The sequence below is a fragment of the Lampetra fluviatilis genome, chromosome 3 (genome assembly GCF_964198595.1).
Source record: "Lampetra fluviatilis chromosome 3, kcLamFluv1.1, whole genome shotgun sequence".
In the NCBI taxonomy this organism is placed as follows: domain Eukaryota; kingdom Metazoa; phylum Chordata; class Hyperoartia; order Petromyzontiformes; family Petromyzontidae; genus Lampetra; species Lampetra fluviatilis.
Genome location: NC_136277.1, coordinates 4,058,113 through 4,076,210, shown reverse-complemented (window position 1 = coordinate 4,076,210; position 18,098 = coordinate 4,058,113). Strand labels below are relative to the sequence as shown.

Here is an 18,098-nt window from a genome sequence, read left to right as displayed (position 1 = left end):
ATCTGCTGTTTCGCTTGATCTGCATGAGGTTTCTGGTGCAAGGTAGAGCTTGCTTGTGTGTTGCTTTGCATGGTAAGAGGATGTATTTGTGAAGTGTATTCTACATTAGATTAGGAACCGGTGTACATTTATTTTTACAGTTTGTTTGATGTGAGATGATTTCGGGAGGTTGAAAATTAGTCTAGCGGCATTATTCTGAATGATTTGTGGGCGTTGTCGCTGTGTTTGAGGTATGTCGAACAATAGTGAGTTGCAATAATCTCGCCGAGATGTCACGGATGCATGTGTAATGCGGGCGTAAGCGACCTTCCGGATGTGACGTCACGGGGGGTGGAGTCATGTGACGTGGGTGGAAGGTTCGGGTCCTTAAGCGGGTAAACCGGAAGGGGAAGTCAGTCGGGGTGTGAGCGGAAAAGAGTGAGGCCACGCGGGCGAGTGAGAAGAGGGGGGGCACCGACGGCCATCGGGAGCCAACCCCGAAGACAAGAGGAAGCTGCGGAGTGGTGTGCAGCTGCAGAGGAGACAGCCAGAAGGGCTGCGTGTTAGAGGCAGCGGTGTGGCTGCCAGGAGGAGCTGCGGAGAGAGAGAGAGAGAGACAGCACGAGGCTGTCAGAGCTGCGGAGGGAGAGAGGGAGACAGCACGAGGCTGTCAGAGCTGCGGAGAGAGAGAGGAGTTGCAGCGAGTACAGCCAAGGGGGGCTGTGTGAGAGAAACAGCAGCGGGGCTGCTGTTGTGGATCGGGCCGACATTGGAGTCAGCACCGTGGAGAAGCTACAGAGTAAAGACAGCCGTGTGGGTGTACAGCACGAACCGAATAAAGGACACTGAGCCAGACATCGTGGTCCAGTCGTTTATTACACTGGTGTCGGAAGTGCAACGGCATGTCGAAACAAGTGAGGAAGAAAGTTAATCCGGCGCCTGCATCGGCTTCTTCGTCCGACGACGACGAACTCCCTCCAACCACGGATCCTGTTGGGGTGGTGGAGGAGAGCCCGGCTGAGGCGACCACGGGAACGGGAGTGGAGGATGTTGGCGCGGTGGCGGGTCCGTCGACATCATCAGACGCGGATCAACGATGGCAAGCGATGGCGGTACAACTGGAGGCACTTAAGGACGTCCTGGCGCATCTATGCCATCTCGTCGCGCCAGGGACGATGGATGATGCAATTGGTGCTCCGCGGGCCGCCACGTTGCCTGTCCTGCCGCCGCCATTGCCCACGCGGCAAGAGGCCGCCATTTTGCGCGCTCCGTGGCGCCAAACCGCCATCTTGGCCACGCCGCGGGCCGACGCCATTTTGAATTTGCCATCACAACCACCACCATTGGAAGACGGCGGGAAGAGGAGTCGGAGTCGCCACCTTACAACGGTTAAAGAATTTTCCGTCGGTGGGGACTGGAGCGCGTTCGCCTGCCGCTTCTTGGCGGCGGTACGCACAGCAAGATGGACCGATGCGGAGGCTTTGGAGGTGTTGCCGACTCTCCTGGACGACGAATCTGTCCGATTCTTCCGTTCCATAACGACCGATAAGAAGGCAACTTTACGTGGTGTTTTTCAAGAAATGGCCGATGCTTATGAGCCACCAGATGATGCGCATCGGCGATTCGCTCAACGACAACGAGCACCAGAGGAGTCGCCCGTGGCGTTCAGGGGTGCGGTGCTGGAGCTGGCCATGGCAGCTTATCCTGAGACGCCACAGGACCTGCTCGAGCCTCTCATATTAGGGAAAATGTTGGAGCTGTCTCGGGATCTAGGGATCCCCATGCCTGTGTGTGGGCATGAGAAGCTAACTTCCCGGACGGCTGCTAAGTGTCTCGATGCGCAATTCAACCTCCGTCGCTGGAAACAAGTGACGGCGTGGACGGGGGGGCCCGTCAAAGAAGGGGATGCGCTGGGGTGGAACCCTGCGCAGGCTGTCTATGTTCCGGATGACCGGGGCCCTCAACAACTGACGGCCGCCTCCGCTCCATGGACGGGACGCGGCGGGCCGAGACCGCGCGCGGCGCTACCAGAACGGGGCCGTCAGGAGGCGAGGCCTGCGCTTCGGCGCAACGAGGCCGAATGTTTCCGCTGCGGGCGTAGGGGCCACTACGCCAGAGACTGCTGGGCCCGCTTCCCGGCTCCGCCGCAGCAGGAGGCCTCGGCACCGGTCAAGTCGGCTAAAGATCCTCCGAAACAGGCATGTCGGCACGCACCAGACACTCGGCAAGGCTTTACACCTCACCCATCACCGTCGTTGCGCCATCCTAACGTTGTGGTTAAAGCATGCCCTTCGACGGGGCCTTGTCGCTCGGTCACGCAGTGGCGCAAGTTGGCACGGAGAGTCGTCGCGGCCGCTACGGGCTCGTCCACTGTACCGGGGTCTATACAAGGGGTGGACGTACGCATTTTGGTCGACTCCGGCGCGTCTGCGACTATTATTTCGGATGTCATTTTCCATCTGTTGGGCATCCCGCCGGGGGCTGTGCGTCCGGTTTATGGGTCGTGCGTCGCTGCGAACGGGGGTAGCATGGGTATCGTGGGTCAGGTGGATGCTAAGATATCTATTGGGGATGTGTCGGCCTCGGGTGTTGTGTTGATATCGAGATCTTTGGCGGTTCCTTGTTTGTTAGGCACCGATTTTTTGGCTAAGATGCCTATTTTGATCAAAATCAATGAGAATTGTATTGAACTGCCGGGGGGCCGTCAAATCTCGTTTCTGCCGTCGCCCTGGGGGCGACCTGCTTCGGCCGTACAAGTGCAGGCGCTGTCCGTCGCATCTGTGGACATCCCACCTGGTACACAGATGCTTATACCCTTGCGGTATCGGAAGCCCCTGCCTGATCGGCTAGGAGCAGTAGGGGTCTTGTTGTCACCGTCCGCCACGATAACAACCGGGTTGGCGTTAGTGGGGGCACAGACCATCGTCCGGCCGGATCAATTACCGTTTTTACAGGTGCTTAATGCGGGGGGAGAAAACGTCCGTGTCCCGGCCGGTACGGTTGTGGCACATGCCACTACGGCGTTTGCGACCCATGATTGTCCACATAGCCGGGGAGTTGTTGCTGGGGTTTCCGAGCCAAGGAGTTCGGATGATCGTTGGGTTGCTCATTTATGTGACGGAAATTCTTCCCTGTCCATGGAGCAACGTGGTGCGCTGCGTAAATTGTTGTTGACATATTCCGATGTGTTCAGCTCCGATGATTTGGATTTGGGCCGCACTTCGTTGCTTTACCATCACATTGAGACGGGCGATGCTGCCCCTATTCGATTAAATTCGCATCGGATGAGTCCTGCGGAGCGAGAACACGTACGGGGGGCAGTGGAAGACATGTTGGCTGCGGACATTATATCGCCATCTAACAGCCCATGGGGCGCTCCAGTCGTCTTGGTTAAGAAGAAGGATGGCAAATTGCGATTTTGTGTTGATTTCCGCAAATTGAATAAGATATCGGTGGCAGATGCGTACCCCCTGCCGCGTATGGATGACTCCCTCGACGCATTGTCGGGGGCTAAGTTCTTTTCCACACTGGACCTCTCTTCGGGATTTTGGCAGCTTCCCCTTGACGAGTCCTCACGGGAGAAAACCGCATTCCGTACGCCGCAGGGGTTATTTCAATTCAACTGTCTCCCGATGGGATTGAATGCGGCCCCTGCTACATTTCAAAGATTGATGGAGCTCGTTTTGACGGGGTTGCAGTGGGAGACGTGTCTTATATATTTGGACGATATTATTGTCTTCAGCCGCACATTTGATGAACATTTGACGCGGCTGGAGACAGTGTTCACGAGGATGCGTTCTGCCAAATTGAAATTCAAACCAAAGAAATGTCACCTACTGCAACGGTCCGTCCGCTATTTGGGGCACATTGTGAGTGCTGAGGGAGTGTCCACGGATCCGGAAAAGACGGCGTGCGTCCGGGATTGGCCGACTCCGGCCACCGTGGGGGATGTTCGGCGGTTTTTGGGATTTGCCTCGTATTACCGAAGATTTGTGCCGGGTTTTGCGACGATTGCGAGGCCCTTGCATCTCCTTACGGGTAAAGGACGGAAGTTTGTTTGGGGACAGCCGGAGGAGGCGGCCTTTCGGAGTCTGCGTGATCTATTGGCCACGGCCCCAACATTGGATTATCCCGATTTCGATCACCCATTCATTCTTGATACGGACGCGAGTGACACAGGTATTGGGGCGGTGTTATCACAGTCTAAAGGGGGTGTAGAGCGTGTCGTGGCGTATGGTAGCCGAGTCTTGTCTCCTGCGGAAACCCGCTACTGTGTCACTCGCAGAGAACTATTGGCGGTTGTTTTTTTCCTACGGCAATTTCGACCATACCTCTACGGTCGTTCTTTTATTGTGCGTACGGATCATGCGGCCTTGCAATATGCCCTTAAAATTGACCAGCCATCCGGACAGTTGGCACGTTGGTTGGACACGCTACAGGAATTTTCCTTCCAAATTCAACATCGGAAGGGAGTGCGCCATGCGAACGCTGACGCACTTTCCAGATTACCGCGGCGCGCCCCTTGTAAATGTGAGTCGGGGACGCATAGGTGTTCGCCGATTCCAAACCCCCCTCAGCCGCTTACGTTGGCCGTCGAGAAGTCGGACACTCCGATGGAACCGGGACCGGCTGACGGGGTTTTGAATCTGCCGCGGTCTGTCTGGATCCGGGAACAGATGATGGATGAGTCATTGGTGTCCTTGCGGAAGCGGTCTGCTAGGGACAATGGGAGTCCGAGTACGGCTATGGGGCCGCAAACCGCTCTCCGAGATGGTCTGCTTATGTGGCGGGAGGGGTTCCAGGAACGTTGGCGCCTGGTGGTACCAACGTCCTTGCGATTCGAGTTGATTAGAACCCTCCATTGTGACACTCTCTTACATTTAGGGGTGCAGAAGACCTTGTTGACGTTGCAACGTCATTATTTTTGGCACGGCATGGCGACAGATGTCGTAGGGCACGTGCGCGCGTGCCCTGCGTGTGCACGACGTAAGCCGCCGAAACATCCTTACGTGCCGCCTCTCCAGTCGATTCAGGTGTCTCGAGTCAATGAATTGGTGGCACTGGACATATTGGGACCTTTTCCACCATCGGCGAGGGGTAATAAATATTTGCTGGTAGGGGTTGAGTACCTCTCCCGTTGGCCGATGGCCTGGCCGTTGCCCGATCAGTCGGCCGCGGCCATTACCGACGCCTTTTTGTTTGGGTATATTATGGATAAGGGGGCGCCTGAGAGACTCCTCATGGACCAGGGCAGGAATTTCTCTTCTAAATTATTGGCGGAAGTGTGCGCGGGCCTTGGGACTAAGAAAGTACGGACATCCCCATACCATCCGCAGACGGATGGTATGGTTGAACGGCTGAACAGGACATTGTCTGCCATGCTTTGCCATACCGTGAGTGAACAACAATCAGATTGGGATCTGCACATCCCCGGGGTGCTTTCGGCGTACAGGATGACGCCTCATGCGGCTACAGGATATTCGCCGTTTTACCTTATGTATGGTCGGGAAAACGTGCCGCCGGTGGATGTGCAATTGGGAACTGGGGTGAAGGGACCTCGTAAACCACTTCCTGAATACATTCAGGACACGGTTCGCCGAGTCACGGAGGCGCGGGAGAATGCCCGCGTGGCTACGGCCAAAGCCCAGGCCCGGAACGAGCGATATGCACGACGGTCTGAGGGGGAGTGCCCTTGGAAGGTTGGGGACCTAGCCTGGCTTCATTGTCCACAGGTACGTCCGGGGACCTCGCCGAAATTGCACAAACCCTGGCATGGTCCCGTACGCCTCATTGCGGTTCCCAACCCACAGTCAGCACGCGTCCAGATTGGGTCTCGTCGCTGGGTTGTGCATACGTCGCGCTTGAAACCATATGTTGCTCCCTTACATGATGCGTCATCCCCCAATGTTGCCTTGCCGGGGTCTGTTGCTGCTGACTCTCCCCTGCCTGCGTCCATTGATCTTGCTAGAGCGCCTGTCGTACCTGTTCCAGACAGGCCGGCCGTGACATTGCGGGGGACGAGGGGCCCTGCTCGGAGGACGCCTGCCAGGTCTGCGGGACCTTCGAGCCCTGCAGCCCTTCCGACCCAGCTGCGGGCACGGTCACAGGACAAGCCCAAGACTAACTCTTTAGGGACACGGGACGTCGGTGGACTTCCAGCTGCGACAGGGGGATTACCCCCTGTCATTCCTCGACTTTCATCGCGTTCCCGTTCTGCGAGTGGGCCGCCGACCGTCCGGGACGGGCCGGCGACCCGCACACGTTCCAAATCGCTTACGTTTCGTTGATTGTTGCTGTCTTGTTATTTTTTTTCTTACAGTTGTATTTATTGCATGCTTTTTGTACGTTCGTTGATGTTAATTGCGTTGTTGTTGTTGTTCTTGCTGTTACATTGTATGCTTAGTGTCCTTTAGGGGGGGAAGCTCGGTTCGCCGCATTACGATTTGCTATTGGTCAGCCGAGGTCGGCTGGGATTTTTCTACGGGGGAGGGTGGTGTAATGCGGGCGTAAGCGACCTTCCGGATGTGACGTCACGGGGGGTGGAGTCATGTGACGTGGGTGGAAGGTTCGGGTCCTTAAGCGGGTAAACCGGAAGGGGAAGTCAGTCGGGGTGTGAGCGGAAAAGAGTGAGGCCACGCGGGCGAGTGAGAAGAGGGGGGGCACCGACGGCCATCGGGAGCCAACCCCGAAGACAAGAGGAAGCTGCGGAGTGGTGTGCAGCTGCAGAGGAGACAGCCAGAAGGGCTGCGTGTTAGAGGCAGCGGTGTGGCTGCCAGGAGGAGCTGCGGAGAGAGAGAGAGAGAGACAGCACGAGGCTGTCAGAGCTGCGGAGGGAGAGAGGGAGACAGCACGAGGCTGTCAGAGCTGCGGAGAGAGAGAGGAGTTGCAGCGAGTACAGCCAGGGGGGGCTGTGTGAGAGTAACAGCAGCGGGGCTGCTGTTGTGGATCGGGCCGACATTGGAGTCAGCACCGTGGAGAAGCTACAGAGTAAAGACAGCCGTGTGGGTGTACAGCACGAACCGAATAAAGGACACTGAGCCAGACATCGTGGTCCAGTCGTTTATTACACATGTATGAGGGATGGCCTGTTGCTAATGGAGATGTATGAAGCTATGCGTTTGATGGTGCGTAGATAGTAGTGTCTGGTTTCTGTGATTTGAGATGATGTGTTCTGAGAAATTTACCCTCATGTTTGATGTGATGCCCAAGCTATTTACTGTGTTGGTTGGTTACATCAGCAAGAGGTCTGCTGTTATTGAGACGCTTACCAGGTCTGTTTGTTGTTTAGTATTCTGAGGAGTTCTGTTTTTTTGTATGTTTAGTTATAACATCTTCTTGGTTCTTTCGGTAAAGTCACGTAGAAGGAAAATAATAAAAATAAAACACAATATTATTTTATTATTTTTCTTCTACGTGACTTTACCGAAAGAACCAAGAAGATGAATCCCTGCAGTCACGAAAGCTTTAAATCGATAGTTATAACATGTTGTTTGATAGTGTTTAGCGATTTGGTAATTCTTTGGTTGTGTTTCACGTTGTGTATTCGAGTGTTATGTCGTGGGAGCGTGGTGCTGACGTACCTAGCACACATTCAATATTTATCCTGCACAGTATCCATGTTGCAGCCTACACCCTTACTCCCACTGATTGAGAATCGCTGAACTAAGATAACTGAGAATACGAATCTATAACAAGCGCCAACATTTTTGGCGATTTAAGTCAATCAGGAAATGGCAAATCCCATGTTGGGAAGATGATAGATGACTGACACCAAAAGGCCATTGGACAAGCAGAACAACATAACATTCTTCAGAGGAACAGTTTAAGAGATTATATAATAATTCTAAACACCACTGAACGTGAACACGAATTTTTTTTATTTGAATGTTGTCATCTATCGATAGGTGTAAATGATGGAAATTTAAGAAATGAAACCGATGGTCAAGTGATAAAAAAAATGTCCACCCAAAAAGCATATTCTGCCAATTCTGGACAATTGCATTCGTACAATTGCTCAAGGCCATGGCCTTGATATTCAACTACTCACAAATGTAGCGAATTAGAGTTATGGAGTAAAACTCACGTAGAAAACATTTCCCAATTTGCAACATTGTGGCTCAATCGGCTCTCAAACGGACGTTCCATCAACGTACTGCGCAGGCCCAGATGTGGTTTACGTTTTGGCCCGGACTGCCAATGTATTCAGCACAACCACACAAAATAAATTGATGCATTTTTCTTCCTGGAAATAAATGAAATCGTGTACTTAACTAAAATAAAATGTTTTTCCACCAAAGCAATTTACCCGCAAAGAGCATCTCCTGAAACTGGACCTGCCCATGTGGCCGGGCAGTGCTGACAGCATTCCCTTATTATTCGTGAGAGGTATATTCCAGAGATGCTCTTGAAGAGCAAATTTGACGGATAATGATATTGGCCTTTGAAGACCCATCATTTTAATTCTTTGCCTGAAATAAATATGTTAATAGGCTATTAAAAAATATGACAAATATCATCATATATCTGATCACTTTATCGCATCACTTTATCTCACCACTTTAATTCTCGATGCAGCCGCGTAGAGTTCCCGATGCGATTTGCGGATGGCCAAAATCGCGGACAGCACCCTCGTGAGTAACGAGGGAATACCGTATGTCACAGTGCTCTACGTGGGGCGCGTAGATTTCCCCGTTCGGTGCGTAGATTTCCCCGCGCAGCGCGCAGCTCTGACCTTACGCTGTTGATGTCAGACTCGTGCGTTTCAAAGCACTGCACGCACTGGCCTGTGCGCATGTCCCACACCATTGCCTTCTTGTCGCAGCCCTGTGAAGCACAGTGCCAGGTCATGGGCAACCAAGGACACAGATCCACCAGTGCAAATTGGAGTCGCACAAACTCTGCTGCTCAGATAATGAAACAAATCACCTGGTGGTATACAGTCTATATATATAACAGGGGACGTTTTGGGTTATTGGCTCTTCCACATGGGCGATGAAGGGTAAGAAGGGCAATGACCCTTCTTTATGTCTAAGTGCTATGAAGAAGGAGCATTGCGTTCATTTGTGTCTCTTCTAAATATAATATCTCTCCTTTTTTTCCTACTCCTTCTGAAAAAGCTCTCCTATTTGTCTTCAGTCTCCTGAATACATCTCATCAAAATGCATATTGTCATCTTACAACTGGACTTCCCGTCTGTGTATCTATCTCTTGTCTACCTATCTGCTGCCATCTCTCTAGAAGTTTATACATTGGATGGGGATGGGGAAGAACCACTGATTTTGTTTAGGGCTAACACCACTGTCATTCACAATATACTACTTTGTCATGACCATCATCATCTTCGGCCACGATCAATCCACTGCTCGATAAAGTCCCGTTTAAACTGTCATCATCTATCATGGTTTGTGATGTAACAGCACCTGCACACGAGCTAACATCACAGCTCCGTCCCTTGGCTGCCAGTCTGTCATTCGTCTCGACCACAGACCCCCCATGCCTTCTAGCGACAGGCCCGGCTCAACTCCTCTTACTTTTTTCTTCTTGGTTCTTTCGGTAAAGTCACGTAGAAGGGAAGTAATAAAATAATAAAAATAAAACATAATAAAACAATTCTCACGACGTTTCGGCCACAACGCAAGCAGCCGTCCTCAGGCGAAGAACTTACTTTAAACGTCAATTTGATACGTTATACAATCCATTCCTCTTTCTGATTCTCAGTGCAATCTCTAGCATGCACCACGCCATACTTATTTGCACGCATTTCAGTTTCTGTATCACATTTCTATCTTTGCCAATCTCCTAGTATTCTGATCCATGTCATAACAGGCAAACTGCACTGATTAAGCCATTTCTACTTTAGGCACATCGGTATGTTTCTTTTTATCTGATTTAACCATGATAATAGCTTGAGATTTACATCCAATTTCGGACAGAACACAACACTGCAATCCTATTCAACCTCAATGGTACTTGCAAACGAGAGATCCTGGGAAGCCACTGTTTGGCCATGTTTGTTTGTTGTAGTACAGAGTTAGACTGATGGCTTTAATCTAGTTGTCTTGTGGTTGTTGTTTGACTTGCATCCCACTGGGATTTTTGCACAGCGTTGGTATATGGTGCTTTTTCTGGAAGACTTTGCTGTTTTTTCCTGGATTTTTCTGTTTGCGCGTCGTCACTTTAAGATGTTTCTTTTTCATGTTTTTTGTTTGTTGCGGTTGGACGCGATTCAAGAGCCGAATGCCTCACAGGGCTATACCAAATAAATGAAACTGAAACTGAAGAAACTATTTTAATCTTAAGTACTTCTATGTAATTTGGGCACATTTAGTTCACGGTTGGAATGATATTGTGTAATATTTAATGTATAATATATCCATTTTTTTAAATAATAATGTCTAATATTGCCAAGCTATGGGGTTCAAGCTGTCAAATCTCCAGGCACACTGAGTAGAAGTGAAATAACTGTGCGCTGGTTACAGGGCCGTCTTGATCTCGCGGGGTTTTTTTTGAATAACGTTTATCACCGTTATGTCATGCTACTTGTAAAGTCTTACAACAAATGTAACCACTTCTCGTTATATCGTATAGGCTAGTTGTCCATGCAACCTCTTATGGTTACATTTTAAATGTGTATCATTTAATAAGCTAAATAAAAACCTAATTCATGCAGAAGAAGAAGATACATTTAATGATTTAACAGAGAGCGATATAAGAGGGAATGCAGTGAATGGATTTTGGAAACCCTTGAAATGGAGAATCTCTGTAGAAAGAAATCGAACCAAAGTCGTTTCTTTAGGTGATGTTGTTTGACAATTATGTTTGATAACTCGTGGTACGTTTAAGCATGCAGGTCCTCCATAGAAGCCAGTAAACATGCAACATTGGCTAATGTTGGCCCAATAACGTCCCACGTTTACCGGGAAGTCGCTGGCTGTGTGGGTGTCGTGACAACGCTGCCGGATTACCCCAGACACGAATGTATTTCCAGTCTCAGATGGAGCCAGGTCGAGGCACAGGACATCAGCTCCATGCCCATGGAAGCTCTGCAGGAGCTGGCCACTCTCCACGTCCCACAGTGCGCAAGTGCCATCTCCACTCGATGTCAGAATCTAACGCAGCCACACGGAGAAGAACCAGCGCAAGAGAGCTCCACAACGTCCACGACAGAGCCACAACACTTAGACGCAACCTCGCAGCTGCAACACAGGTTTGCAGTTGCGATACAGCCTTTTTTTACGATCAGGGGAAACAAGAAGATGCTCGGTGTAGTCGGCACTTTGCTTCGTTCATCATTTCATTTTTTTTATGCTTTGCTTTATGTTAACCCCCCCCCCCTTTTTAAATGAAATATTTCACAAAAGATTTCACGCTCTGCTCTCCTTACCCCTTCCCTCTCTCTCTACCCCCCCCCCCCCTCTCTCTCTACCCCCTCTCTCCCTACTCCATGTCCATGTTCCCCCTGTTTTCTGTCATATTTGTAATATTATTAATACATATAGCCTCAGTGTGACCACTGGGTTGTATCCTTTGCACTCAGGGGGTACAACAATGATGCTCGCATTGATAATTAATAAACGGAGAGTGACAACAGGGAAAAGCACGCGTTGTTATTGTTGCTGCAATATGAATCTCCTCATTTGAACTTAAGCAACATTTTGAGCTTTACCCTGGCAAAAGCAGCCTCGAAAATAATAACCAATTATTTTTTACAGAGACATTATCTACCGCTCTCTTTTTGACAGTTTCCCACCACTTAGCGGTTGTGGTGGCACTCACTGATCACGCAGAGCGCCGGTGTAACAGGCTAAAACAACCCCTGCCCCGATTAAACCCGGGTATAGTTTGGCCCAGGCCAGAGTATACCCGGGGGGATAAAGTGTTCTAGGCTAAACTATACCCGGGGTTTTAAACTAGACTGGGCCAGACCATACCCCTCCAGGCCAGACTATGCCCCATGTGAAAGTTCAAAGGCAATTATCCATACAGAGAACAGCCGACAACGAACTTCAATCGATATATAAAAAGCGTATAAATGGCAGTAAGAATCTCAATTTGATCAATTGAAGCATTTTTAGGGTTAGGGTTATTATTAAAGTTTCTCTGGTTGAAGCAATCAAAGTCTATGTGTTTACAGTTTTAAATAAAATGTTGGAAAAATTTAGTAATTCATGTGTATATCGCTCAACACTATTACTATTGTAATGCGGGCGAAAGCGACCTTCCGGATGTGACGTCACGAGGAGGCGGAGCCAGGTGACGTGGGTGAAAGGTAGGGGGTCCTTAAGCGGGTAAACCGGAAGGAGAAGGCAGTCGGGGTGTGAATGGAAAGGTGTGGGGCCACGCGGGCGTACGAGCCGAGGGGGCACCGTCAGAAGCGGGAGCCAACCCTGGGAACAGTAGGGAGCTACTGGGAGGTGTAAAGCTGCAGATAGAGATAGGCAGTAAGGCTGTGTGTGAGGAGCAGCGGGGTGGCTGCCAAGAGTCGCAGGAGCGACGAGAAGGCGAGACAGCACGAGGCTGTCAGAGCTGCAGCAGGAACAGCCAAGGGAGCTGTGTGAGAGTACAGCAGCGGAGCTGCTGTGGGGCTGCAAGAGCGACAAGAACAGCAGCGGGGCTGCTGATGTGGACTGGAGTGACATCGGAACCAGCACAGAGAGAATAAGAGAGACAGCCGTGTGGGAACGCAGTACGGACCGAATAAAGGACACTGAGCCAGAGATCGTGGTCAAGTCTTTTATTACACTGGTGTCAGAAGTGAAACGGCATGTCTAAGCAAGTAAGGAAGAAAATTCCCCCGGCGCCAGCATCGGCTTCTTCGTCCGACGACGACGAATTCCCTCCGACCACGGATTTTGCTGGGGTGGTGGAGGAGAGCCCTGCTGAGGCGAGCACGGGGACGGGCGTGGAAGATGTTGGCGCGATGGCGGGTCCGTCAACAACATCGGACGCTGAGCAAAGATGGCAACAGGTGGCAGAACAACTGGAGACACTCAAGGACGTCCTGGCGCATCTGTGTCACCTCGTTACGCCAAGGACGACGATGGAACGAGAAGGTGCTCCACGGGCCGCCACGTTGCCTGCCCTGCCGCCGCCATTGGCCACGCGGCAAGAAGACGCCATCTTGCGCGCTCCGCGGCGCCAAACCGCCATCTTGGCCACGCCGCGGGCCGACGCCATTTTGAATTTACCTCCACAACAACCATCATTGGAAGACGGCGTAAAGAGGAGTCGGAGTCGCCACCTTACTACAGTTAAGGAATTCTCTATCGGGGGCGATTGGAGCGCTTTCGCCTGCCGATTTTTGGCGGCGGTTCGTTCAGCAAGATGGACCGATGCGGAGGCCTTGGAAGTGTTGCCGACTCTACTGGACGACGAATCTGTTCGATTTTTCCGTTCCATAACGGCCGATAAGAAGAAGACTTTATGTGGAGTTTTTGAGGAAATGGCCGACGCCTATGAGCCACCTGACGACGCGCATCGGCGATTCGCTCAACGACAACGAGCACCCGAAGAATCGCCCGTGGCGTTCAGGGGTGCGGTGTTGGAGCTGGCCATGGCAGCATATCCTGACACGCCACAGGATCTGCTCGAGCCCCTCATATTGGGGAAAATGCTGGAGCTGTCTCGGGATCTGGGGATCCCCATGCCTGTGTGTGGGCATGAGAAGCTCACGTCCCGGGCGGCAGCAAAGTGTCTGGATGCGCAGTTTAATCTCCGTCGCTGGAAGCAAGTGGCGGCATGGACGGGTGGGCCCGTCAAGGAAGGAGGCGCGATGGGGTGGGACCCCACAAGGGCGATCTATGTGCCGGATGAGCGGGGTCCACAGGAGCTGACGGCTGCCTCCTCTCCATGGCCGGGACGCGGAAGGCCGGGGCCGCGCGCTACGCCATCGGGACGGGGCCGCCGGGATGCAGGACCTGCGCTTCGGCGCAACGAGGCCGATTGCTTCCGCTGCGGCCGTAGGGGCCATTACGCCAAAGATTGCTGGGCCCGCTTCCCGGGTCCGCCGCAGCAGGAGCCCACAACACCGGACAAGCCGACCAAGGAACCTCCGAAACAGGCATGTCGGCACGCACCAGACACTCGGCAAGGCTTTACACCTCACCCACCACCTGTGTTGCGCGATCCTATTGTTGTTGTTAAAGGAAGGCCATCGACGGGGCCTTGTCATTCAGTTACGCAGTGGCGCAAATTGGCACGGAGAGTTGTCGCGGCCGCTACGGGTTCGTCCACTGTGCCGGGGTCCATACAAGGTGTGGACGTGCGCATTTTGGTCGACTCGGGAGCGTCTGCGACTATTATATCGGATGTCATTTTCCATCTGTTGGGCATTCCGCCGGGGTCTGTTGCTGCTGACTCTGACTCTTCCCCGCCTGCGTCCATTGATCTTGCTGGAGCGCCTGTCGTACCTGTTCCAGACAGGCTGACCGTGACACCGCGGGGGAGGAGTGGGCCTGTTTGGAGGGCGCCTGCCAGGGCTGCGGGACCTTCAAGCCCGGCGACCCTTCCGACCCCGCTGCAGGCGCATTCGCGGAATGCGACCAAGACTGATTCGTCAGGGACACGAGATGTCGGTGGACTTCCAATCGCAGCAGGGGAATTACCCCCTGTCATTTCTCGTGTTCCATCGCGTCCCCGTTCTACAAGTGGGCCGCCGACCGTCCGGGACGGGCCGGCGACCCGCACTCGTTCCAAATCGCTTACGTTTCGTTGATTGTATGTTGTTATTGTTCTTGTTCTTGCCGTCGTATTTATCGCATGCTTTCGTACGTTCGTCGATGTTAATTGTGTGTTGTTCTTGTTGTTATATTGCATGCTTAGTGTCCTTTAAGGGGGAAGGTCGGTTCACCGCATTACGCTTTGGTGTTGTTCAGCCGAGGTCGGCTGGGTTTTTTCTATGGGGGAGGGTGGTGTAATGCGGGCGAAAGCGACCTTCCGGATGTGACGTCACGAGGAGGCGGAGCCAGGTGACGTGGGTGAAAGGTAGGGGGTCCTTAAGCGGGTAAACCGGAAGGAGAAGGCAGTCGGGGTGTGAATGGAAAGGTGTGGGGCCACGCGGGCGTACGAGCCGAGGGGGCACCGTCAGAAGCGGGAGCCAACCCTGGGAACAGTAGGGAGCTACTGGGAGGTGTAAAGCTGCAGATAGAGATAGGCAGTAAGGCTGTGTGTGAGGAGCAGCGGGGTGGCTGCCAAGAGTCGCAGGAGCGACGAGAAGGCGAGACAGCACGAGGCTGTCAGAGCTGCAGCAGGAACAGCCAAGGGAGCTGTGTGAGAGTACAGCAGCGGAGCTGCTGTGGGGCTGCAAGAGCGACAAGAACAGCAGCGGGGCTGCTGATGTGGACTGGAGTGACATCGGAACCAGCACAGAGAGAATAAGAGAGACAGCCGTGTGGGAACGCAGTACGGACCGAATAAAGGACACTGAGCCAGAGATCGTGGTCAAGTCTTTTATTACACTATCATGGGGGTATGATTTGGCCTAGAGGGGCATAATTTGGCCGAGGCCATAATATACCCCAGAGTATAAATTGGCCTAGGCTATAATATACTCGGGTATAATCTAGCCTAGGCCGTTTTAACCCCGGGTATACTACGGCCTGGGGGTATACTACGGCCTGTTACACCGGCACTACCAACAGCACGTCCGCTCCCACGCCACGCCTCTCGTGGCATCGCTTCCGTACCCGCACAAATCTACCGGAACTGCCCAACCGCTCATACCAAGATATGTTGTGGTGTGATCCCTACTGTCTAGCCCTTACTCTGGCTTCTTCACTAGTCCCACCCCCCACTATGCATTGTTCTCCCCTTTGCAAAGCAGCAGTTAGATAAGGGGCCGTCCATAAATGACGTCACGCACCTAGGGGGTGGGGGGGGGGTCAGACATTTGTGACGATGTGTGACGAGGGGGGGGGTGAGAAATGTGACGTCACATTAAAATGCGCAACTTTAATAAATATAGACAACACGTTCTATTTAATTAAATATACTTTTTAATAAATGTCTTCTCCTACAACATCAGAGTGCAGCGCCACATTAAATACGCACTACAATGACAATAGTTTAAAGCGATTTGAAGCATGTTTTTTTTTTGGGGGGGGCAGGGCTTTTTAACGTCATACTTGAGGGGGGGGGGTCTGACTATTTGTGACGCCGTGTGACGAAGGGGGGGGGGGGGTAAAAAATCGTCCAAAATCGCGTGACGTCATTTATCGACAGCCCCTAATGCATTCCTTTTGTGGAGAACCCCGACGATGTGGATGAAAGTTTCCACTCCTATTTTTCACAAGCTATCAATTCATGAATTTGACCCCTAACCTCCGGTGTCACCAACCACGAAAGTGTCTGAGCTCAGTGGCGGCTCCTGCAAAATCTCTCAGGGGGGGCAAATGTCTGGATGATTGATAAGGTCCACCCATGCAATGAATAAATTAACAGCTTACGCATGTAAAGGCAACTTCACTTCTTTAATATTAATGAAAAATAAAGTGACTCTTACAATACATCTTGTTTGTTTATATACTCACTATTAAAACAAACCACTCAAGTTTATTTTATTAAAGATTCCACTAGGTGGCGATAAATTATATTGTTGGATGAAACGTGCTTACGTATGATGACGTTAGCACGTATGATGACGTAAGCACGTTAGTGCATGCCCTCCCGGAAGCCATAGAGAATGCATTGCAGTGCCCCCGTTCGAAAAAAAACATCTTTGAATGTAAGTCTATGGGGCCACTCGGGGCGATTCTCAGCCGTAGTGAAATCGCCCAAAAAGAGGCGGTACTCCACAGAACGTGACATGACGCTGATTGGACTATATCCAGAGGCTGACAGTGACGGCTAGCGTGACTCTGTGGTTGAATGACATTGGTGGTGCGTCGCCCAATCGCCCTAATGAAGAAACCGCCCCTGTCTGAGCTCCTACTGGAGTCTGACTGGAGCGTGTTCTGACTCACGGTTGTGCCTTTAGCACCATAAATGTCCCCCGCGTCTAGGTTTTCTCCAGCATCACGGACTCTTGTATACTGAGTGATCTGCACCGAGCGTCCCAAATCTACGCATCAAGTGGCGGCACCTTGAGTGTGGTGTCCCAAGTGTATTTATCATCTGGGTGTCACAAACATCTCCAGCGTATCTAGTGCATCCCAAGTGTCATACATTTATCTTATGTTCTACCTTCAATATATTGCCACGAGTGTTTCGGCACTACGATGTAGAGTGACCGACGTTAGTGTTTTGAGTGCCTTGAGGCGGTTATGCGACCTTTACTGTCTGGTGCTGTGATGGTTACCTTGAGGAGGGTCACGTCTTCATTGTCTCCAGTGTCTTGAGTTTTCTAAAGGTCGTGTAATACCTTACCTGTTCCGAGTTTGTACATCCAATGCAGCTGCCGTATCACTCGTGTGTGTTTTTGAAGGCTTATTTCATGCTATGCCTACACTCTGTCGAGCTTACGCACGTGTTGTATATATGCTGTCATCAGTTTGAGCACTGCCTTGTGAGTGTTGCGTCATACTTTGCATGTTGAAAGTGAGTGTCATGAGTATCTCCATCCTGCAGCAGGCGTTGTATCAAGTGTGATATTTATTTTCATCGTCGTCAAACATGTCATGTTTTGCTTGGCCTGAGCTCATGCTGTTTCCAATGGCTCTCAAATGCGAGTGTTAAATAAAGTCGAAAGTTGATTTGAAGCTTTCGTGACTGCGGGAATTGCTCTTTGGTTCTTTCGGTAAAGTCACGTAGAAAGAAAATAAATACGACATTTCGATTGCAAAACAAGCAATCGTCATCAGGTAGAAAACACACCTAGTAAACTTAGAAATACAATGCTATACAACACAGAGAGTCGGCTAACACAACAGTCAACACCCTACCTGGTTGATTACGTTCTTCCAAAGATTGCTAAATTTGAGAGAGAGACAAAACACTGACACGGAGACACATAGACAGACACACAAGCAGAGAGAGACAACACAGAGACACACAGAGAGAGAGACACACATAGACACACAGAGGGTGTTGACTGTTGTGTTAGCCGACTCTGTGTTGTATTGCATTATAATTCTAAGTTTACTAGGTTTATTTTCTACCTGATGACGATTGTTTCAGTTGCAATC

At 51.3% G+C, this 18,098-nt stretch overlaps 1 protein-coding gene across 3 annotated transcripts in view; it reads right to left on the bottom strand.

The window, feature by feature from the left end:
- The window catches only part of GNB5 (G protein subunit beta 5), an 83,346-nt gene that overhangs the window by 42,945 nt on the left and 22,303 nt on the right, over positions 1-18,098 (bottom strand). For 2 of the 3 annotated variants that reach the window (XM_078881938.1, XM_078881931.1), the window contains exons 6-7: positions 10,944-11,087; positions 8,711-8,802 (exon numbers count right to left, since the gene is read on the bottom strand). In XM_078881938.1, coding sequence (XP_078738064.1) covers positions 8,711-8,802; positions 10,944-11,087 — 236 coding nt within the window. The remainder of the gene's footprint in view (positions 1-8,710; positions 8,803-10,943; positions 11,088-18,098) is intronic. The other variant, XM_078881946.1, reaches the window with a different exon arrangement.